This window comes from Eimeria maxima, genomic scaffold (genome assembly GCF_000499605.1).
Source record: "Eimeria maxima Weybridge genomic scaffold, Emw_scaff25, whole genome shotgun sequence".
Lineage (NCBI taxonomy): Eukaryota > Apicomplexa > Conoidasida > Eucoccidiorida > Eimeriidae > Eimeria > Eimeria maxima.
This window is the reverse complement of record NW_013565349.1, coordinates 38,737-62,740: the sequence shown is the minus strand read 5'-3', so window position 1 is coordinate 62,740 and position 24,004 is coordinate 38,737. Positions and strand designations below refer to the sequence as shown.

Sequence of the window (24,004 nt, the reverse complement as noted above, 5' to 3'; positions counted from 1 at the left end):
GCCTATCCGCGCTAGGGATTGAACACGATTTGCAACAAAACCACAAGCTCTGTACTATTACTGTCTTCGGATATCCGGGTGATCAGCGGTTTGTCTTGCCCTCTCCGTGTTGTCCTGTGCATTATTATGCTACAGTGTATCTATTTGGCACTATGGTGTTGAAGAACAAATTCACTGAGCAGTCCAAAGTAAATCACTTCCAACTATTGCAAAATCACAAAGTCTTTGAGTTGAGGTTTCCTTCAGCGAAAGCAGGACCGTGTAGGCCTTCCCGCTCAGGAAGGGCTGCTCCGGTCCAGCCTATTGCCGGGGAGACAGACCCACGGTTGAACAGAACGACACCCGGTTCCAGTCCACCGTTACTCTTGCACACAAAAACATTCTGCCAATTAACCACTGTTCTCCTCCACCCACTGAATAGGTAAGTAAATTGGCTCCTCAGCAGCCTGAGGTTGACGAGGTCACCTCGACTGGGCACAGTTACGAGCATAGGGCTGGTTGCAGGCTGCTTTTATGATCTTCGAAACCGGTACAGGATGTAAAACATCATTCACGTTAAATTATGTCAAACGAAACAAACAGAAATTTGTGTTTTAGCACGTGCAGCTTTTAATTTCTATGGGACGCCGACCGCCAGCCCTAGCCTGGCCGCACGGCGCCACTATGTACCACCAGAACTAACCAGGTCGCCAAGCGTTGAATACGTAGAAAACCGAAACACTAATCTCAACGAATTTGGGTCAAACGTGATCAACCCAAACCTGGAATCTGCATGTGCGGAGTATCTGGTACTGTCGAACTTTTCACAAGCCTTGGCACCGTCACCTAAACGCAGACACCAATTGCTAGAAGAGCTTTGCGTAGGATACACCTGGATACGCCTGCCTCTAGATGTACGGATTCAACAACTTGCTTGTTGATCCCGCAGAAGAGGGATGATTTGCAAGAGAAAACAGCACACGAAGACCCTAGTGTCAAGTAGCGATAAGCTGTAACCTTGCGCATAACGAAGGGGGAAAATAGTAATTCCATCTATTTCAAAATACATTGTTTGAAAGGGCAGGTGCCTGATGGCAATCAAGTTCTGCTTCGCTCTCCTTAGCAATATGTGCTGTCCTCTGCGACAAGGTATTCACAGCGGTGCACTAAGACGAATGACCGCCACTTCTTGTATTTGGGGGTTCCCTCCACCTGCAGCTCCGCGGTAACACAATCTGGCTGTAGCTGTTACTTGCTGCTGTTTTAGAATCGCCGTTGGCAGATGATCAAGTACGGAGCGGATGCGTTCCTCCGCTAGAGGCCCAAACACACAGAAAGCAAACTGGATGCGTGACTAGCAAACAATCCGATTGCACACGTGCCCAGCAATGGGCAACTGGACAAAGCATGACCTGTTTGCAAGCGGACCTTGGTTATGTGGGTGTGGCTGAGTGAATCGCACACACTTTCTCTCACCATTTGTTGGGGTTTGCCGGGAGAAGCAAACACGAATCATTTGCTGGCTTCCAGGTGAGACATTTCCCTTTGATGGTTCGAATGTAAATAATCGGGAATGTAGTGAAGGGTCAATAGTAATTTCGAAACTCCCACATGCCTCACCCTTGACGGAGGCGTAGGGAGGCAAGCCCTGGCGTCCTGGACTCCACGCCCCAGCAACAAATATCGTACGCGTTACCTCATTGTCAATTACCAAATCGGATTCTTGCTGCAGCCCCATTGTGTCTCCTTTTTGCCTCTCCTCCCGCACTGATGGTGGAGGGCTACCGGTAGACTGTCTCTGGCTGCTGCCGTCTCGAATTGCTTTATCTCCGTGTGTATGACTTGCCAACTCATCTGATTCTTTAAACAACCTACCACTGGAAGGCACGCCGAACTGGACATGCAGGAACTGCTGGCTCTGTTGGTGTTGCTGTAATTCAAATCGCTTTTTCTCTGGGCCGGCGTCATTACCCGCCAGTTGCGCCTGCTGATGAGAAGGGTTTTGCGCCTTCAGTTTGGGAGTAGGATTTCCTTCTTCTGCAACCGCGTGATTCCAAGGGGAATCCAGCTCATCAGGGCACACAAGATTACGCTCTGCGGAAAGCCTTGGTAGGAGCTCCATGCAACACGCCAGGCACGTGTTACCAACCCTTAGCGCATCTTCAAAGTTTTTGGATTCCACAGAGCCATCGCAACAGCATTTATTGCTACGATCATGGTCGATGACGCCCTCATGCGAAGAACAGGCTTCAGCCTCTCTTGGGGGGCAAACTGAACCACCGTGTACAAGTGGCACCGCCACGTAGATTGGGTTTGCAGTCGCAAGGCCAAAGAAACGCAAAATCCGCGTAGCGTGTCCCTCAGTGGCAAGCGTCAGTTCGAAGTCGCCTCTTAGCCAGCCTTCTACAACGCATTCAACGAAAATAAACTAGGTCACCAGACTTAGGAAGTACTCATGATGACGTGAGGCTCTTGCAAAAGGCCAAGCAAAGGGGCAAAGAAGGAGAAGATTGCACCTGGGCGCTGCGGCCGGAAGTGGAAGACTAGCTCCACCGAGCTCAACCCGCGAATTACACCTTGCTGTAAGTCACACGAAAAGCAGCTTAGACCTGTGCCAGCCTTGGCACAATCCAGTTGGGGGTATCGGCTTTGCTTAGGAACAATAGTGAAGGCCAACGGAGTGGATGTTCTATTTTTCAAGGACACGGTGTAGGTCGTTGACGACGCGCACACAGCCCCTGCAAGCATCACCAAACTAGACGGAAAAGCCTTTTTGATCACTATCCCCCAACGACTGCACAAAAACGGCCCCAACAGCATGATGTAATGAAATACGTCATCGACTCAGTTTCACAAGTCCGTACATGACAGGAAAGGTAAAGCACTAAGCGATAGTCTCTCTTGCAGCTTTGGTGCTGCTGCGTAACTTGCTGCTGCCTAAGCTGGAGATACCTTTGCCCTGAGGTGGGCAGAGCACGGCCCCCATGTCGTAGGCGGCCTGGAACGGAACTACGTCAACTGTCTGCTGAATTCCTGAGCCGTTCAGGGAGATGGTTATCCGGGTGCGTGCTGACTGAAGGGTCAGGTCGGCAGCGAAGTTCTGTAATGAAAACAAAGACTGTATACAAGTCGTTGTTCAAAGCGGACTCCTCGCAGGAAGACGCACCATATCTGAGAACTCATAGAGCTCTGCGCAGGAGACAATCTGCACCAGCCTGCTGTTGCAGAAAACCAAGAGGGATCGCGTGCTTGTGCTTGCGTGCTTGCAGGTCAGACGAGTATCTTGCCTGTGGGGCATTGGGCTGGAATGCAATGGTGAGGCAGAGTGGGCGTTCGGGTGAGACTTCTCTAGCAGCGCTGATCAGGCTGAACCTGCAGCCCAACGGCAGGGGCAAGGCATGGAAGGCGTGGGAGCAGGGCGGTGCAAAAGGAGCGCAGGTGATGTACACCTGCTGGAATACCCGCTGACCCACCATCACCGAGCCAAAGTCCAAGTTCTTTGAGGAAGCAACGACAAGTGGGGGAGTTGCGCAAGTGCTGACCTAAACGCAGTCATCACGAGAACCAGATAAAGTGACCTTAAGGCGGGCACCAAGCAATAATATGTCGCTGGGTTTGACACTCTCCAAGAGAGAACCTTACCTCGATAAATGACTGTGAAGCCCTACCCAAGGGCAAGTGCGGAGAAGAGTCTATTTCCTTTCCAATGAGCAAAGCATCGACCTGCCTGGGTGTCAGGCGCCACATTTTTAGAGGTATGAGCCACCGCCCGTGATGGAACGCTCGTGGGTCGGCGAAAGCAAAGAAGTCGCCTCCCCCATCCTCTTCTAAACTAGTCCACCTAGCGCCCCCAGCCTTGGTAATCTTCAGAAGAGCCGCTCTTAGTGCCATGTCATCAGTCCTTTCTGGCATGGTAGTAGCAGCATGATTATACCCCTCTGCTGCACTAGCTGTTGCCAAGAGGTGGCCATTGCCACCAGGCTCTGAAGGATCTTCTGGGAGGCCCAATGCGACAATTTCTCCTTCATCTCCAATACTTGCTCCAGGCTTGAGGCTTGGTTTAGTCAGTTTAGGTTTTGCATCTTTATGAGGGCGCCTTTCCGCACCTGCTCTAGACTCGAGAGGTGTGTTGCCATCGGCTTTTACAGACTTTTTAGGTCCTTCTCGGACTTTGTGACTTCCACCTGATGGTGCAGGCTGCGTCTTGTCACTGTTCGGAAGAACACTCGGTTGTGGCCCAGATTGCACAGTTTCAGGTACAGTGGAAAGGGGCGGGAGCCTTTCAAGGTCAGCTGCTGCATCTTCTGTTTCGACTGCTGGCGGTATCCGCTGCTGAATTTGCATGTATTCATTGGTTGGGTTGAAGCAAATAAATAGAGAAGCACAGCGCTTTTTGGAGTAAAGCAACACTCGTGTTGGCGTAATGCTGAGCCCACTCAGACTTGAAGGCGGCTGCTGGACTTCTACGAGGATAGCTGTGAACTGAGTGTTTTCCTTTAAAGAAATTTCGGTGAATCCAGAGTGCTTGGGGCTTCCTTCGACCTCTACTCTCCCCAATGCAAGCTGACTGGCTAGAAGCTTCAACTCTAACGTTGCCGATAAACTCTGACCGACAGGGGTTGCGGGAAGCTTCAAAGTAGGCGCAGGCAAGATCGCAATAGGAGACTCGATAAGAGTAACGGACCAAGGTATTTTTATTTCGTATGCAGCTTGGCTGGCCAGCAAGACTCGCATCCGAAGCTCGCCTTCCCTTTCTACTGCCTTTCCTGTTGCTAGCTGCAAGGCGTGGGCGTCGCACCTTAGCTCTGTTGGGTCTAGCACCACAGCGAAGGTTCGTGTCTCCCCCGGCAGTAGCATGCCCGTGCCCCCGCAGTCGAGGTGGGGGAGATAGTGATGCAGCTCGTCCCACGTCTTGCTATCCGTCTCCTGAAGCTGCCGAAGGGCCAAAAAGGGAGGCGGTGTCTGTGTGTCTTGGCAATCGTCCAAAGGAAATTCTGCAAACCCATAGGACCACTTTGGGCATATGGTTTCTCTCCTGGAAAAAGAGTGGTTGGAAGAACACAGCGTCACTGTTCGCGTCTCGAGGAAAGGCGGCAGATGGAATGCCTGCTGCCCGAGGCTGGTTATCTTTACTGTTCGTTATCTGGCTATTCATACCTCCACTAAGGTCTGAGAAGTGCGGGGGCTCCAATACCCGCAGAGCGCGATCAGATGAACGGAAACCGAATGATGCAATCAACAAAGAAGGGTTGTGGACCTTTATCAGTTGGGTTCGGCGAATCGTGTTTTCGGACGTCCCAAAGCTCAAGGTCGTGCGAGAAAGGCGTAAGTGGAGTTCAGTGAGGACACCTGCACGGAAGAAATCCTCGTCGCAGAAGGCGAGGTACCACTTGTTACTACCTCTCTCGCAACCAAGCACAATCCGCATTTTCCATGTTTTGTGTGGAGCGCAGCCAAAGGACCCGTTAGCGCCTCCACTGCTTGTGGATGCCTTTATTCTTTGGGCACGCCATGAACAGGCACAAAAAGGGCCTACACGATTGGCATTTCTGTCAATCTCATTCACACCTGTGATGGCTGTCTCCGCACAAAGAATTTGATCGCTTGCCCTTATCTGAATTGGTATCTTGAATGCTACAGATTTGAGATTAGTCTTGGCAATGGCAGGAGGGAGGGGCTGAACGTATTCGGGATGGCGGTCGAAGAATGAGAAGGAGAGACAAAGATGCGCTGTTAGAGAAGCTACACCTTTGGGCTGTACGAAGGAGCAACGTGGCTCTACCCACAAGACTCCCTCTTCTACTTCCGGCGAGACCACCTGTAGCGTGCGGGTCAGGGTGCTGCTGCTGGTGACTTGAAAGTGCTGACGGTACCCTCGATCTGGAACACATATCCCGAGGTCGTGCATGGGCGCGTCCATGCAGATTGGAGGCAAGACGCACTGTCCGTCCACTATAACCGTCACATCTTCATGCTGAGGGCACCAAGAAACATGGAACTATCCTCCACTAAGCATCATCGAAATCCCGTCAGCTCACAATAGTGTGGCAGCTAATTAATAAAAGTCCTTCTGAGCGACGCCAGCTCAGTGAAGTTGGATAAAGTGTCACTGGTTTCGCCATAAATTATCTTAATGGAACAGTGAGTGCTTTGAGGGATACATCTGGATCAGAGAACTGCAGGGCAAAGAATCCAATAAATCGCCCTGTGCGGGTCGGCGCATGAACAATGGTGATCTCCTGCGTTTGGAGGGCATCTAGCTCGCCGGCTGCATTCTTAACAAGAGTACTTCGGAGCGAAAGCTGCAAGGGAGAGGCTGTGCAGGATGCTTCCTGGAGATGTTGCTCTGTTCTACTTTCCAACAGTCCACCTAAGCCGCTAGACACGATTCGTGCCCAGGCAAGTGTATTTTGTTTGTCTGAGATCCGAAGTCGTTGCGCCAACACTACTGACTCGCCCTGGAGTGCCTCCAACCATCCAGAAGCACTAAGACTCCGCAAGTCTTCTTCCGGCGGACTTGCGCTGGTTTCCTTTCCTGGATTTTCCTCTAAGGACAGCTCTGTAGAACTAAACATGACCGGGTCATCTACGTTCCGACATTCGGGTGCTGGATCCTCAGGCAGATCTTGCAAAGGGCCCGCTGTGTCATTTACCTGCTCGCCCCCTTGATTAGGTGAGGTGTCTACCTCCGATGGCTCCGGCAGCCCTTCCGGAGATACAGGGAAGAGGCGGTATGCAGTGCCGAGACTCCCTGTATTCGATAGTCTGAAGCGAACTGCAGCCACTTCGCCTAACTGGATATCTCCAGCGGAAAGATACACTACGCCGTCTTTGGCTTCCCTCTCATCCGAAACCTGAGCCCGTCTGCCTGAATGAAAATTTGCTCCCTCAATTGGTTCGTGGTTGTCTCCCTCCGCTTTCCTTTTAACATTGGTCTCAAATCCTCCCGTCCTATCCCCTCGCGCAGGCACACCCAAAGTGTGCAGTGATTTGAGCAGCGCTTGAGGGGATATCTTTTGAGGGCGGAATGACAGTAGAGACCTTTTGCGCGAGCATATGACTGGTAGGAACTGTGGACCTGTGGGAGAAAGTAGTAGGATTTCCGTCTTCAGATCGTCTTCCTTTTTAGGGGTAAATGTAACAGTTAGGCGCGTGCTGCGTCCGGCAGACATCCTCCCTGCTGCTTCAAAAGCAACAGAGATGATTCCTTCCACTTGCTCTGGGAGCGGCAGCACTCGAAATGTGCTGAACCCCAAGCTCACATTGGTCACCTCCACATCCTGTGAATACACTCCTCCGGCTTCAAAGCCTTTAAACCTTACCTCCGAAGGAGAGCAGCGAAATGAAGGCCCGTAATAAACCCTCCCTGCAATGCGCTGTGGTGTCCCCTCCAAAATTGCCTGCTGTTGTGCATGAAGTGCCTTTTCTATTTTCTTTTGCTCGAATACGCTAAGGCTTCGCCTTTTCAGAGGAGGGTACTTTGATGCGGCTGTCTGGTCTTCTGGCCTGCAAACCACCTATCAGTAGCAGACACCTAGCACCTCAGCAGCAAAATGGCTTAGCTCCTAGAAAACGAATGCCATAAACGCTTTTCCTGCAGGAAGTCGATTACCTTGCAGTTGACGGAGCAACGCCGCGGAGCGGCTTGGTAGATGCATTTTGTTGCTGATGCGCTTCATCAGCACGGGTGTCACAGCTAAGTGCTGCTCTGAGGTCCCTAACATCGCTCTTAGTGCGAGATATATGCGCAGGAAGAGCTCCAGCTGCAACACATGGCAAATAAACGTTTAAGTTCACAAGCTGATGCTGAAGGCAGTGTGAAAGAAAATAGTCATATGCATGTGGACCCATTTATTGCAAGTTTCCGCAAGGCTCCAAACCGTTCCAAGACACGACTTCAACTCCAGAAGCACCGTATTTAGTGTAGTTGCAGACGCAGAGGTATTTGGCAGCAGTAGTAAATGCTACAGCTGCACAGAGACCCACAGCGCTCCTGCTGTTGAACAAAGTCATCTCTCTTCTTGGTGCAAGTAGTACTGAATCCCTCATTGCGAACAGCAGCCCATTCCTCCCGCACTATCTTCTGGACGATGGTGCAGGAGCGTGCTCGTTGTTGGCGATGCAGCTCTCTATCCTGTGCTGTTATTTGTTTCCTGAGCCTTCTTATTTTGTTGGCAGCAGGGCCTGCCTCGTCGAAGGTCGCATCTGAGTAGTTTGGGAGAGAGACAGATGACACGAATGCAATAGAGTCGCTGAGCTACGTCTCCAAGAATATACAACTAGAAAGGCTCTAGTTACCACTGCTTAGTGACTACGCTGTTTAACTTTTCAGCGGATTGGACGATATACGCTGTGTACTCAGGCATCCTCCGTAATTGAGGACTGTTTAATTCAGGTGGAAGTACCCAACCCCACACCGCCCTTATTTGCAGCAGAAGGTCAGGTATGTATGCATACTCTGAGGCATTTTTGTCTCAAGTCAACCCCACCCAGGTCGTGTCTAGGAACAAAAGCACAGACCCTGATACGAAGGATCCTTACGAGGGATCCACAAGCCTCGTCTGCCTCTTTATACCCGTTACACATTAAGTATCTGTCTACTAAGCGTATTAAGAGTCTTAACAACAATAAAGCCGGGGGCACAGTTGCCAAACTGCTCAGCCTTCTCATTTGCCATCCAGAGGCCTCAAGGGTACAAGTGGCGCCACCGACTCGCCGCGGTGAGGGTGAAGACAATCGCTCCGGCAAGCAAAACCCTGCATCTCTTAGTAGCAAAATGTTCTTATATGGCTCATTTCGTCCAATGCGAGATGAACAAATCGGGCTCCCTGAGATTCCACAGCAATTCCCTGAAGCTGTGTGCAGCCTCCTAAGGAGGTGCGGCTGGAAGTCAGTCCCTCGATCCAACAACTAACAGTAGAATTCTATATAGCTGCTCATATCTAACACTGCCTCATTGCTTTCCAGTTGTAGTAACATATATTCAACATAGTACCAGTACCCTAGCCCCAAAGCCCCAAATCTCCAGGACAGAGTTGGAAATCGGATTCCTCAACTTTGCAGCGATCCTATTGCCAGTTCTTGCCATATCCGCTTATGAGTCGGTATAGGAGTTTTGTTATTGAAGACAACACAGACGTCTTAGCGGTGTCGGCACAATGGCTCATTCCATCAAATATTTTGTGGCAGATGCTCGCATGCCCAGAAGGGCTGACTACTCCAATATTAGCCTGGAACCATTCTGGCCTGCAAAGAATAAAAGTAAAGATAATATCTCGATGAAGGCACCTGAACCCCTATCCCCCCCAACCCCACCTCCCAGGGTCCTGCGCACGGCGCCCCACGGCCTGCGAGACGGTGTATTTAAGGCCGGATGAAGTTGGTTTCAGCAGGCAATCTGCACCCAATCAAACATCCTGCATGCATAGAGTCTAATAATTGCCCACAGTGGCAGTATGGGGGTTGTTCAGTTCCATGAGTTGCAGCAAGGCGCGCTGTAATCCATGTCACACCGCCTCCCAGAGTCCAGGGTGCGTGGACTTGTGTAGACCGGATCTCTTGAAAATAAGGATGGATTCCAGAAACCTTGTTGTTACTACGGTTACGGCTGGAAAGAGGGGATGTGGATGTGCGTTGCAACGCAGTTCGCTGCTGCTTAGCAACGCAAACAAAACCGTCCCTCCTCCGCTGCATGCGCAAATGCTTTATCCACTTGCTCGAACACTTACCCAAAGCAGGCATCCAGAATGCAAGTAGAAGAATACGCGGGAACTCCGGGCAGACCACGCCACAGTTGCCGTCTGGGTGAAGTCCGTAAGGGTTGTCATGGGACTCAGTGAATAAAGCTGGTCTAACCAGCAGCATCTAAGCTTATTAAAGCATTCCCCGATTTCATCCACAGCACGGGCTTGGTAGAGAGTGGTGGGTAGAGCAAGCTAAAGTGCACGGCCAACACGGGGCCAGCAACTTCCAGAACTGGACCGATAAATTACTGTAAGGTTCAACATGGCGCTATGTAACTGCAATCAGGGCTTGGTGCTTCTTTGCCTATTTAGGTCACGTGGAAGTGCTCAAAAGAAGAAGCGACCGGCCCTCCGGAAGTCGCAAACATTCAACGGGACGGTAGGGCAGAGCACTTGGAAGCTTAGCTCCAAATGAAGGGCAAGCTGAGTAAGCGGGCCCCACAACAGTATATGGCTTCTTCAATTGCCTATGACTCTTGGGCGAGGATAGACGAAGGGTTGAGTGCTGTTACCCCCCGGAACACAGTTACGCCCCCTCCGAGGGGAACAGGCATTTTCGATGCAAGCCGAGGTTGCGCTAGGCTGCTCTCTGCAAATAGTCAAGTAGTACACTCTTCCCCCTCCGCTGGAGCAGGTTGTAGCTGAACTTGGAGGATAAGCTCCTCCAGAAGGGACCATACCTGCTGTTGCCCGAGCTAAGACGAAGTGCTGTACCTAGAGAGAGCCCATGCTCTCCACAGTGAATGGAAAGCCCAACGCAAAAACGAATGGTTCGGTCCAGTTGGGCCAAGGAATGTGTTAAATGCTCGTACGAAATTGGATAATATAAAATTCCGCAAAACAGACTAACTGACAACTGTAATGAGTGAAAGCATACACTATGCATGAACGCAAGTGAAATCCTCATACAGTGGTCGAAGGAAACTATGAAATAGGTGAATAACAGCAGCTGCGCTTCGACATTCACGAACCTGTCGAACCCGGAAGCTCTCCATGAACCATCTACGTTTCTGAGTATCCCTCTAACAAACAAGTCCCTTGAGAAAGGACCTGCTGTGAGGATAGCACTGACGCCGATTCCGCTCCACACTAAGTGCAGGGTAGGTAGGTGTGCCCCCGAATAATAATTGATAGCTACAGCAAGTCCAAACATGGTCCCTCCACGGACTCCGTTCTCCTGATCAAACATATCGAACTAGAGGCTACGATGCACAAGCATTACCATCGCCGGGGGGCAATACAACTACACTGCCACAACTACTGACTTCCCCGAGGTTTTCCGCTGCAACTGCTGCATCTTTCGCGTTGCCACTGTCGTGGCAAGCGACGCAACCTCCTGGAAGAACTTCGTTGTCCCCTTCTGCTGCAGTGCTTGGCCCCAGGTCCTTGCAGGTAGCAGGTTCCTGACTTGGAGGAGGCGGCGGTGGTTGCGGGGTAGGAAGTATTAGAAGTAATTCCTGTATCACACTTGGGAATGAGGAAACGACGAAAGGTGAAACTGCAGAGACCACTAGTCGCTGGCTATCCGTTAAACACGACAGCGTCCCTAGCAAGGCTTCTTGCTTCGTTGCAAGCTGCATGGCCTGGTCAACGCTTGTAGATTCTTGGGTTTCCCCCTTCGGTGCAGTCAACTGCTCTTGCTGCTGTTGCTGCTGGTGCTGCTGCTTCGGGGAAAAGACAACTGGAAGTAGAGAAGCTGGAGATATGCGCGTCTTCAAATCTGCCGGTATGGCGCTTGCTGCGACGAAGGGGCAAGTGAGGACGACCAGCAGTGTGTTCTTCATGCTCTCCAGAAACGCATCGCGATATATAACAGGGGCTTGCTGAGAAAACCATGGGAACAGCAGCAGCCTACGAAAGGTCTGATAAGCAGAACTATTGCAGCTCCCACAAAAGCACACAAGCCAGCATCATATGTCCACTCCCCCCTAGGGTAAATGGCTAGAACAGGCACAGCCTACCTTGGCTTCGGTAACGAGCAGTTGCACCAACTGGGTCAAAGGGGGTAGAAGACCCTCTATGCCTCCTGGATGGTCTCCTGGAAGTCCTTTGTTTTTTGACGCGTCTGCTGATGGAAATGGTTGCGCGACAGCCACGAAGTCCACATAAATGCCCCTCACTTTGAACGGCTGTAGAAGAAGTTCCATCTTGGTGAGGAAAAAACGACAAGCCAAACTAGCTGCTGCTGCCTTTCTCTGATACACCTAGACACACAAAATGCAACAAGCGGGAGAGCAGAGCCATGGACCAAAGCGAATGGTTTCTATGCACGCCTAAATCCATGCAGGATAAGAATACGAAGAAGGGCATTTGCAGAAAACAAGTCGTTACGTATGACGAACTGATCGAGTTTTTCACGACTGCCTGCGCAATTTTAACTAGTACAGGACGCCGAGAAAAAGCAGAGCACTGCAGGAGCATTGAGTGTCTAACATAAAATGCGTCTTTTTGCAGCACAAGTCGTCCCACAAAGCAACAACAAGGGCGTTGGCCTGTCCTACTTCGTCCAGGCCGAGCGTGCTGATGGCAACTTCCGGGGTCAGTCGTCGTCTGGTCGGTTGAGCCATCCATGGCATCCCAAAATTGGTGTCGCGGTGTTGCTTTTCTTGGTCTTGTCCTGATGTAATGATATACATGGAATCCCCCGTACTCTGGCCATTCGCGTGCTGCTGGTGAAGCTGAGGAGGAGGTGGGGGTGCGTCACCTGGTGGCGGCGGCGTGTAGGGATAGTCAAAACGAAGGCTGAGGAGAGGGAAAACCACCAACTGCAAGCAAAGTCTCCACGTATGTGCATCTTCTGGAGCCGTAGCCCAGTAGTCGGCTGCAACAGCTGCACCTGGCGCCTCCGATGCAGCAGCAGGCGTGGATGTGCTGTCTGGCCCCTTCAGAACCCCTTCAGTATTTCCAGTCCGGGCGCTGACGATAACACTGCTACTTTCTGCAGCGTTTGACTGCTTCGTGTTGCAGCGAATTAGCATCTGCTGCAGGACCTGTAAAACCTCAAGGCAGCAGCACATTATTCCGCTAAATGGTGCCAAATAGTGACCTTGACTTCTCAGCCACGGCAGTGTTAGACAAAGCGGCCTCTATACTTGAGTGGCATGCCTGTCTGGTGAGGACACGCGAACTGCCCCTTCCTCTAGAGTTGCATACAATGTCACTCAACCGCAACGTCGGACCCACCGCCAGAGCTTTGACCTTCACGGGGCGTGCAGAGAAACTGCAGACAATAGCTAATACTTGCATGGCCTGAAGCCACATTGCCTGACAATCGAGTCGAGCCTTCCACTTCGCAGAGCCGTCGCCGTTGGTTGTACCAGCACAAGTTGCTGCAGCAGCGAGGCACGCTGCAACCGCCGCTCCCTTGGATTTCAACGCATCTCCAATTAGAGGGATTAGGGACCCCAGCAAGGCTAGAGAGGTACAGTTGGCTTCATAGGACGAGGCACCGTTCACACTTGGCTGCGGCTGCTGGTCCTGAACATCTCCCTCAGTTTTCCGCTCAACTGCGGCAGAGCAGGGCATCTGTACAGAAGGAAACGGCGGGACGTAGATGCAAATGGCCATTAGGGTTTGTAGCAACATCTGGTAGTGGTTGCGGTGCTGAAGGACAAGTAAAGCTAACGCCTCGGGGTCCCTTATCCAGTCGGACAGGGAACTGATGATTCGCATGGCAAGATGCTGCTGCGGCTGTGGTTGTGTCAAGTGCTGCGGCAATGGGGCAGTCGGCAGGAAGGCAGGCAGAGGGACAAGGCGCTGATACAGAGCCAGGAGGACTTGGATTAGGAGTGGGCTGCTGCAAGCTCTCAGATTGAGCCTGGAGACGAGGATCTGACCGCAGCAGGCAGGCAAACAAATCAGGCGCAGGACAATGAGCATGGCTCGCCAGCCAGAATTTAGACACACTCGCGACAGAGAACACTGCAAATAGCTACAAGTCCTACTGACGGAAACGCAAATATACACGCCAACCATTGTGCCCAAATGATGCAGTAGGGCAGAGCCGCTAAATTGCATGGAAAACTTACAGTCGCAGATTGGCAAATGCGCTGGACGTGCATGCAGAAGATATTGGGGTGGAGGAGGGTTAGAAGTTGAAGCAAATGTATTGCCACCTGGCACGCGGGAGTGCAACCAGAAGTATTTGGTGCCCCCAGTTGCGTTATCCCTGTCCTTGTGTACACAGGAAGTAGCAGAGAATCTTCATCGGAGAGTATCCGCAGACATATCCTCAGCACAGTTACAACCAGTCGCTCGATGAAGAGTAGCTCCCAGTGCGGCAGAGCTGCATACAACAGCCGTACACCCAACAAGCAAAAGAACATGAACCAAATGCAGCACGAAGCTGCACACAGATATACAAAGGCAGTGGAGGCAGTTGCAGCGACGCACTTGTGGGCGTATCCACGAGCCGGCGAGAACCTATTGATTGAAAAACATTGCAAACGTTCCTCACGGTAGCCTGAGCAAGCGGGTCTTTGCTGCATGCATTCAGAACAGCTGTGGCCCAGGAAGCCATGCTGGCGTCTGTCCCTGCTGTTGCCTCCTGCTGCTGCTGGGTCATCTGCGTTCGCCCTGCCAACCCTAGAACCTCGAGCGGGTTAGGAACGCCCCCGGCAGCAGTTCCTATAGAGTACCGCCTCAAGAACGTGTCGAGGTACACAGCACAGAGCAGCCAAGGGAAGTTCTGCAAAAGAGCCAGCCCATAAAACTTCGACGGGCGCATGGAGGGGCTCCCAGGTGTTAGCTCGCTCAACATCAACGCTCCCAGCAACTCCAAACAAAAAAGCCGATCTGTAAACGCCCTGTAAGTCATCAACTGAGGGGATGTGCCGGCTCGTAACGGAGACCATACAGGCGGGGGCAAAGTGTAGGAAGAAAATCCAGGACACTGCACAGATGATGCATTTCCTCCCACCGGAGTAGAGACAGCAGAGCTGCTTATGCTGCTGCTAACGCTACTGTTGTGTCTGGAACTGTCATCATCGAGATATCGTCTCTGCCCATCAATCAGGTAGCTAGACAGCATGAAAAGCTCAGCTCCAGGAAGCGACGGCAAGGCCAGGTCCTCGGGTGGCTGTAGTGGGGGGGGCCCTTGATGGTGTGCCCCAGAGACTGGTTGCCCAGAGGCCATACTGGATGGCGCAGCGTTGCTGCTTCCACCTCCACGTATCGCTGCTTCACCATAGCCACGATTCTGCGGCGGTGCACCGTCGGAGGAGGACTGCTGTTGCTGTTGAGGTTGCTGCGCCTGCAACGGGCAGTCTGGAGAGGCGCCCGGATTCTGGCGGACGGAAGGAAAACCCAACACAATGTGCACGAGGAGGACAACTGCTGTTGACAGCGAGGAAACAGGTTCAACCTGACGGAAAATCCTGCAGGGACATTTACACCAAACCAGAGCGCAGATCGCCCAAAGTGTAATCGGGTTTAAAAGAGCAGCGCCTTAGGGCGCCTTAGGGAGCCATGCGGTTTGCAGAGAGCAGTAGAGGGTCTAACAGATCGTACTCGGCCACTGCCATGTCGATGCGGATGCCGTGAGACAACACCGTCTTAAGACGCAGGTAAGGGGCTCTGGCGGCCGCAGCCTCCTCATCCTCTGGGGAAACAGAGGGAGGACCGGCCCCTGCCCCTGGAACTTCTTGCTGGTGCGCCTGCTGCTCTCGCTGCAGCACTTCGTTGGGTCCCCGTGGCAACTGGTGTTCGGGCCCAACGGCGCCAATGGGCACCGACAATTCCCTCTGGGTAAGGGGAGCACGCTGCAGATGGGGAGCCTCCGCAATGTCCCGTTCTGCCTCCACTTCAGAACAGGCAGCTGCCACTGCGACAGTCGATGGAAGCAACGCAAAGTCCGTAGAAGCTCTCAACACATATAAACCGTCACAAGCGAAGTTCAGCTCCTGAAGATACACGAACAACGCATTCCAAAGAAGTGCTGTAAGGGACTAAAGCTCACAGTACGTCAACCAAAATGAATTCCTTAGACCGTCGCTTACGAGTTCGCCCACCTGTCCGTACACTGTCACGCTTCTGCACGCTGGACCTCGTCAACACGCAAAGCATGTGCAGCTGGCGAAAACTCACTGCTGTCTACGAGGTAGATGCCACTTGAGGGTAGAACAACAAAAACCGGCATACGGAAGTGTCTGCATTACCTCTGACAACGCAACCATGTGCCCTTGAGTGCCACTGCCGTCGTCTCCATCGCTTTCCTCGTCAGAGTCTCCCAGGGCGAATAAAATGGAAGTTAAGTCCCCGAGCCATCCCCCTCCTTTCTTCCCTGCTGCTCTGTCTCTCCGAGAGGCCGGGGGCACAAAGGGAGGAGGCGTCATGGTACAAAGAGAAGGAAGAGCTGCGCCTCCTGATCCTTCGAAGTCGTCGAGACCCATGAGGGCTGGCGGTAGCAAGTCCAGCGCATGCAGCCGAAGCAACAGCTCCAAAATTGCCCCCCAACCTTCCTCTCTAAGGGAAGCTCCAGATCGGCGAATAAGGTACATAATGGGTGCCAGGACCAGCTGAGAATGCGCGGGGACAGAATAGACGAAGTAGCTGCACAACTCCGCTACAATTGTGTTCAAGGCAACAACCTGACCGAGGACTGTGGCGGCTCTAGCCAAAGACAGAACACCGCATAGTATTTCTTCCAATTGTCGCAGGTCAAGCGATGCTTCGAAGGCCCCCCTGAGCACGGCAAGAGAGCCCCCGTTCCACAGGATACGAAACATCTCCATCTCCAGTCCCTCCACATCACGGGTGTCTGCACCGGGCGCACATGAAGTAGAATCCGTTGTACTGCTGCTCTCCATCGCTCGAGAGGAACGGGTTTTCAACACAATGCGGTAGTCCCATAGGCTCTCAGATGCCCCAGCGCCCTTGGGGCCGTTGTAGGGAGAGGCAAAGGCCCCCCAACCCATTCCAGCACCTTCTGGAGGAGTCCACCCGTCCGCAAGAATGTCAAAAATATCGGGTATTGGTTGCTGCTGTTGTTCCTTTGCTACAGCCTCCGCCTTTTGCCCCTGAGCAGCCGGTGGCGGCGAACTGGTCGTTAATGGGGCCTCTTTCAGCTTGATCTCCTGGTGCCTGATCGAGACATATATGTTCTGGAGGAAGAACGCGGGCAAGTCGGACCCGTTGTTGATGCCTCGATTGTTCTTCACGAAGTCCTCCACTCGCATCTTACTGCGGACTTGGGAGTTGTGCTGGTCTGTGTTCAGCATGATGATGGAATAAGATAGGACAAACACCGTATCTTTGTGAACCATGAGCACGTACCCCGGAGGAGGCTGCGTCTGTAAAGAAGCCAACCAAACAAACGGTCCAAAAGAGAACTGCACCGTGATACTTCAGTTGTAATTCTATTAAAGCACATGTGTCTGCAGAAGCGGTACCGCGAGCACTGGTTCAAAAAGTTAGACGACCACCCATCCGGGCCTAACCTGAACGCCTATCAGCTAAAAACGCATCCCAGTTAGGCTACAGCGACCAAAGAAAACTAATGAAGCCCAAGGAATGCAAGGTCACGCCACAACTGGAGGGCGATACTTCCACCGCCGCATGGTGCAATGTTTGCAGAGTGCATTGGTGCTACGCATAGGCTTACAGGGGTGAACTCTGAGAGCTGGTGGGCAAGGTCTTCACTGCTTCGCTGCTGGCCCTTTTCTGCAGCACCTCCTCTCCGGGACGCAGCACGCAGCAGACAGTAGAACCCCTCATCTGCCACCCAGCGCCACAAAGACAGCTCCAAGGGCTCCGGGGACGATGCTGGCCGCGTTGTTGGATTGGGTTCGGCTGGCGCGGGCGACTCCGTTGCTGTTGTGGTTGCTGTTGCTGCCGCTGTTGTTGCACCGTCTGCAACTGTGGATGCAAGCTTTTCCTTGTTGTATGGGCAATTAACCAATGGCTGTTGGCGAAAGAATTCGTCAGCAAAGGCCTCCATCACACGCTCGATCTGTTGCGACTCCCCTGGCAGCCGGAACGTCCTTAGAAAGTCTCTCAACGCAGCGACAAGACCAACACCAGTAAACGTGAACAGTGCAACGAATTCTCGCAGGACCTGGAGCAACAGTCAAACACAAAATGCCACGTAAGAAAACCACCGGCAACGCCTAGTGCGTGCCTACCTATCTATGCGGCGAGGATTTGGCCGTTGTGTGCAGAGCGGGCGGGTTGCTCCCGCGGCGGTGATATATCTTCACAAACATACTTGGGCATTCCATGGCTTATTAGAGCTAAGATAGAGACCAACAGCGCGTAGATCAAGCCCTCCTGTCTCTTTCAAGAAAAGGGCGGTGCTCCTTGGAGTTGCGGGCGTCGGCAGAAGCCCGAGGCCCTCCAGCTGAGAAATCGCTTCCTTTGTGTTAGAATTGAAAACTGCGGCACCATATGACAGTAGAGCCTTGTGCTTCCTTCTCTGGGAAAGGGGTAACATCTCCTGCACACGCAAGAAGTAGGCGGCTGCAGATTCGCTGTTGAGTTGGGCCGTGTCAATATGAAACTCCTTCGCCTCCTCCTGCTGCTGCTCGGGCACGCTTCTGTGTTTCACATTGTCGCATAGGGAGGCTAAAGACGAAATGAGGCGCAGGACACCTGCCAGGGCCAAGCGGTTAACATTCGACAGGCCTGCGGGGCGCGTGACCCCAGCTGCATCTGTGGCCAAGTTTTCCGTCGATGCCGCTACGTTGGTGTCTGCTGCGGATCGAGACGCCTTCAAGGGCGACCTCGTAGGGGCCCTTCTCAAGTGAAAGGCGCCATGATGGTGAGACTTGTTGCTTTCTGCAACCGCCATGGCGCTAACAGACGAAGGCGATGACCCTGAAGGTGACAGCTGGTGCGTCGGAGTTTTAGATGCAGATGACTCGGGACCAGTGGCCACCTGCCCCAAAGTTGCATGCGACAAAGGTGTTCCCGAAGCCCCCATGAGCCCACCGCCACCTTCGTTGTCATATTCTGCAAAGCGATACGCTCCTCTCAGAGAAGGGACGCGAGGAGCTGCTAGCTGCAGCAGCAGCGTGACCAATACCCCAAAGACATTCGATCGACGAATGTCGCTGTCGTAGTTCAGCACTAGCTCAAAGCCAAACGATGCGTCGCTGCACAGCTCGCGTAGCATGTCCAGCGCCACCTCTTGCGCTTCAGCTGCTAAGGTCTTAGGCGGCCCCCCAATGTTTGTGGTTGCTAGCCTGCAGCACCACAGCATCCAAGACTCTATCCTCCTTACAGTCATGCGCACCAATGGTGAACAGCTACGTGAACGTAGCAACACGGCAAAAACAAAACGGGAGACGCAACGACGAGGCCAAGAGGAACAGACAAAGCGGCTGCACCACCACCTTGTGGCAGGGGCCAAAAGGAACAATGTCACGCAGAGAGAAAGTCTGTAGCAGTAGATGGGTACTCGTGAGTGAAATGCATCCACGTGAGGCGTCACCAACTCTAGCCTGGGATTCTCTACCTGAGGAACTGATAGAGGCATCTCTCTATCTCATCCTTGATGTATGGGCGCAAGAAGACAATGAAGTCGCCCACTACCCTGCGTCCACACGATGCACACGCGCTCCACTGGTGGTGTGGTTACCATCGGCATTTGGTTGCCCAACTGCATAATAGCAACGATATAAAAGTGCGAATCACCTCAGTGTCAGAGAAAGCAGCATCAGAGGCGCCGAGCGAGTGTCCTGCTGAAGAACAAGAGGCAGGATTTGGGTCTGAAGCGGTTGCAACAATTTCGGGAAAAGCGAAAAACTGTCCCTTCCTGCAGGACACACAATTATTCATACTAATCGCTGCACCTTCGTGCTCACGGTACCGTCGCCCCTGGCGTAAGGGTAGTTAAACTCGACTCTGTGTTGCAGGCACCCTCAACTTCCTCCCTCTACCGTTGCGCCCAACTGCTGGGAACGGTTGAGAATGGCAGACAGTTGCCGCTGCCCCATGAGTTTGCAAAGCCTACCAGCCTCAATAACAACGCAGAGCAGGCGCAGGCAGAGCAGCCTAGTCTCCATATTTGACGACTTGTCTTTTCCATGGTGCCCAAGAAGGCTCTCAAACTCCTGAAGTACATGAGCGTAAACGTAGTTGCAGCTAAGACCAACCCCGTAGCAATTTGAAGTTGCATACTTCAGTGTGACATAAGAGGTAATCAGCCGCCCACTAAATCTGCGACACATCGGAGTGTGTAGTGCACGATGGTCAAGCTGCCTCACCCGGTCAATACCACTGAATGCGCCGGGCCGAGAATCCTTGTCCACCGAGGACGAGGCACACGTGTGATGAGTGCCACCACCAGCAACAGAGACCTCTCCTGTTGCTGGTGCTGATGCGACGGAGGCATGCAGCGTCTCCTCAGGTCGACTTTGCCTCGCTGATTCCTCCCCCCTTGTGTCACCAGACCCCTCTGGAGATGCACGCAAGGAACCTAGGTCGGCTACTGAAACGAATGGGGGAAGAGCAGAATCAGTCTTGCTCCCTCCAGAACCAACGCCACTGGAGTAGGTACTGTTGCTATTGTTGCTGTTGTTGCTGCTGCTACTTCCTAAGTTGCTGGGGGTTCCTCGAGGCTCTTCATGTGACAACAGCCTGGCAACCAGGCCTAGGATTCGTAAGCGGCATTCTAACCCATAGCCCTTCTGTAAACCGAACAAGGAATGTGAACAAACCCAGTGCTCGGAGTGAAGTGCGGCTGCACCTGTCAACGTTGTTCTCTTGGCGGCACATACCCCAACCCTTCTGTGTATACGCGATCGTGTATTTTGATGACGTGCATATAATTCCACGTGAGCATGTGCACGTGCGCATACCCACACGCACATGGTCCCAAACGAACAACAATTGTGCGCCCAAGAGCTGAATGCACGGTGTAACAGCCACCATTCAAGTAACATCAGCAGAATTGCTGGAGCCTCACCATAGCTGAATGCCATGTAGGAGAATATGCTGTGTCTGTGGACCTGATAGACATTGCCGACTCCAGGCGAGCAATGAAGTGCGGCGGAGGAGATGCATGCTGCTCTAGCCGTTTCTGCTGCGGGTGCTCCTCCAGTCTCACTTCGTGCTCAATATCTGTGTTCCCTCGCTGTGGTTCCGCCCCGTTTCCCCCTTGCAGCTGTCCCTGCCGACGCGAGAGCGAAATAAGGCTCTCGGAAGCAAAGAGACTACGGGTAATGGCGACAGCGCGGGAGGCTGCTGCGTTTCTCAACAAAGGGCTGGCGCGGTGCAACAGGCTGCACAGAAATAAGACACACAAACACAGAATACAGCGTCAAGGTAGGCAAAGGACAGGAAGGCATATTACGCCTGGTGCCAGAGTATCTGCATGCCTGTGCTATCCTGCTGGACAGCTACTAAGACACCACCACACCAGAAGACGCAAGAAGAACCGTTACTCAGCAGGAACTTGGAGCAGCCTCTCGACCATATATGTGCCAAGGTTGCTAGGAGTACGAAGAGCAAGAAATCGCTAAAGCGAGCAAAAGGCATGGGACAGCAAAAAGCCATGGCTCATGACGGCATCCAGACCCCTTTCGGCAGGCCCATGTTCGGCTTACCTGACGGCCACGCAACATTGGATTGTGCTAAAGACGCAAGCGTCGGAGAAGACATGTCCTGAGACAAACCATAACCAAAGTACACGCAACTTCGTTGCATGCAGCAGTAGCACTAGCCACAAGGCTCATGTGCTGCGCTGCAGCCATGATAACCCCCTGAGTCGTGCGGACAGTTCTGGGCCTTTGCTAAGCAGAACAGACGCAGCTGTGTAGTAGCCTCCGCATACACCCGTGAACTCAGGGTAATTGTTTGCTGCAATACACACCCGCAGGGCCAAGGATCGAACTGCTGAGGAGATCTAGGCATTGGAGCAACAGTAGCTCCTCTTCAGCAGCAGGTGAAGAAGGAGCAAAATAAGTGCCGCCGTATGCCTCGGACCCCAAAACCGCAGCAGCAGCCGCAGTTGCATTGGCTGCAGAAGACTGCGTTGGAGCCGAATGCAACCGCTGCGTTGCCTGCACTGCACAATTTCTCAGAGACACGACTAAAGCGTGCAAACACCGGCGCCCTGCGGCGCTGCGGCAGCGAAGAAGTCCCACAGTTAACAACTGGTCAAGTGCTGCAAGCCACAACACACGTACACAGCAAGACGGCAAACAAGGAAAAGCTTAACTTGCCTGCACGATGCATATAGCAGAAAATTTTCGAGAAGCTATGTTCGACGCGACGGAACAGATACAGTGATGAACGGGGAAAGACACCAACAAAAACAAGCCTTTCGGGAGAACTGCGAGTACATACATCGCAGGACTGCGGAGGCTAAAGCCCTCATGCAGCTTTGGTGCAGCAGCAGCTGCTGCTTGTTGAGGCCTTGCTGTTGCTTGTGCTGCAGTTGCAACTGTGCGAGCACGAAAAGAAAGGGGTGAATATGCTGCTCCTGCAATTCCACTGGGGGTGGCTCTTTCGCTGCCTCTGCCGCAGCTAGCCTTTCATTCAGCAGCTCAAAAGACTTGACTAAAGGGGCAACAGCTGCTGCAAGATGCTGCTGCGACGCTGCTGAGAGTCCACGCGTCTGGGATACCGCATGCACGCGCAAGGAGCGTAAGAGTGCCGACGTTGCAAATACCTCCCTTTTCAGAGCATTTAGGACGGTAAATGAAGGCTCCAACTCGTCTGTCGCATCTTCTGACGCAGCAGAGGAACCCACAGTGGGCCCGCTGCCCTGCCCCTGCTGCAAAAGAATGACTTTGCTGCTGGAGTTACTGTGGGAAGGGAGGCTCACAAACTCGCCGCTCGCTTGAGCATTGGCTGAACCAGCTGCTACCCCTTGACTTGCTAAGTAACTGACGCTGCTCGGTTGCCCCCAACCCTCAGCTTCGCCATAAAGCGGAATCCCCCCCAAAGTGTCCGCGGGTTTGTCTGCGAATGCTGCGGGAGGGCTATCTTGATTGTTTGTTGGCCTCGCACCTCTGTCACTACCACTGCTATTGCTGCTGCTGTTGTCATGGAACCCAGTTGGTGAATCCGACACGGAGGAGGCGTTTGAATTTTCGAATTCCATTTTCTACAGATACAGCTCACATAAGATACACGCACGGTGAAGGCGCCAGCCTGTAGTGGCAGCTGACGCGATTACTTATGCGCATATGAAATGTGGTGGGAGGTTCATCTGCGGACCAGAGTATGCAAAAAACCACCGGAAAAAACAACGTTGAGCAAGTTGCCCAAGGCTACCTTGTGCGTCCAACCCGCCTCAGAATGTACACCGCAGAAGCACCAGTGACATGAAGCCTCTTTTGGTTTTCCCATGACCCCATTCATCCCAAATAGCAGTCGTTTCCTAACGAGACAACGGGGCTTATGCGCAGAATCGGCGAGCGGCCAGCTGCCATCGCTTTCCCTTTGGGCACACAGCTCTAAAGGGACGGCAAGGCGAGTAGGTCAGACATTTGTTACACGCAGCTTATTTTTTGAGACTATCATATAATCCCTACACATCATAGAGTACGGCAGCTGGCAGCCCTTTTAGAGCCCCAAGACGACTCACTTGCCGCAGCCTCAAGTCCGCATGCGCTACGGTACAAACTTCTGTACCTTTGATCCCTTTACAAGTCCTAAGGGCTTAACAGCTTTCACCTCATTTTCTTTTCACTATTCGGGCAACACTCACCCCAGAAACATCGGCAGTTACGGATGCATTTCCCGGGGCTTATCGTAGCAGCGTCTTTCGGGGGTGCAGCTGCCAGAGACAGCCTGCAGCCAGCACTTAAATACAATTCCGCACCATCAAACGTAGAATGCTTTCCTAAAGTTTAGGGGAACAGGCAGGTGGAGTTAGCGAGGCATATAATGGCTACGTCCGCGGAGACCCAAGAGTAGCTTTCAGAGAACACCATACCCGTGCAGCACGTAGATTTCAGGTTTACACGCTCAGGGTGTTGAACGAGTATTTCAGATTGGGAAGTGTTTATCATATATAGTTCTTTTATGGCGAGTCTATTCGCTGAACAGTCTGTTTAATCGACTCCGTCATTTTATTTCCCACGTGGAAGGAGGAGTAGGATGCTCTCTGCTCAACTGGGTAGGCGTGGCTTCTCGTGCGAAGACTGGTTACTGAGGGCAATGTAAGTACTTAGTACATGTGTACACTGCTAGGAGGGGAGTTAGAAGAGGGGTAGCGTGCTCTTGCGGGTGGAGATGCGTTTTAACAGGTGAAGCACACTCCATATAGCGTTTCAACGCGAACATATAGTAGGCCACAGTAGGCAGCCAGCGTGTAAGTAAGGACCCTGCACCCA

At 52.6% G+C, this 24,004-nt stretch overlaps 2 protein-coding genes across 2 annotated transcripts; both read right to left on the bottom strand.

Moving 5' to 3' along the window:
* Positions 1–1,098: 1,098 nt before the first annotated feature.
* Positions 1,099–8,028, bottom strand: EMWEY_00004650 (hypothetical protein, conserved; the record flags this gene model as incomplete). Its single annotated transcript, XM_013480904.1, has 9 exons — positions 1,099–1,118; positions 1,600–2,379; positions 2,932–3,079; positions 3,441–3,521; positions 3,622–4,973; positions 5,137–5,953; positions 6,141–7,485; positions 7,592–7,742; positions 7,860–8,028. The coding sequence occupies 9 exons, from the start codon at positions 8,026–8,028 to the stop codon at positions 1,099–1,101; spliced, it is 4,863 nt and encodes a 1,620-aa protein (XP_013336358.1).
* A 2,896-nt stretch (positions 8,029–10,924) lies between these two features.
* Positions 10,925–22,767, bottom strand: EMWEY_00004640 (sec7 domain-containing protein, putative; the record flags this gene model as incomplete). The annotated part of the gene is made up of 18 exons (XM_013480903.1): positions 10,925–11,545; positions 11,684–11,926; positions 12,224–12,712; positions 12,876–13,553; positions 13,751–14,007; positions 14,115–15,097; positions 15,231–15,622; positions 15,878–17,011; positions 17,323–17,775; positions 17,926–18,901; positions 19,174–19,251; positions 19,353–19,473; positions 19,672–19,771; positions 19,925–20,347; positions 20,626–20,941; positions 21,266–21,323; positions 21,532–21,726; positions 22,008–22,767. 18 exons carry the CDS (start codon positions 22,765–22,767, stop codon positions 10,925–10,927), a joined length of 8,277 nt encoding a protein of 2,758 aa, XP_013336357.1.
* Positions 22,768–24,004: the final 1,237 nt, after the last annotated feature.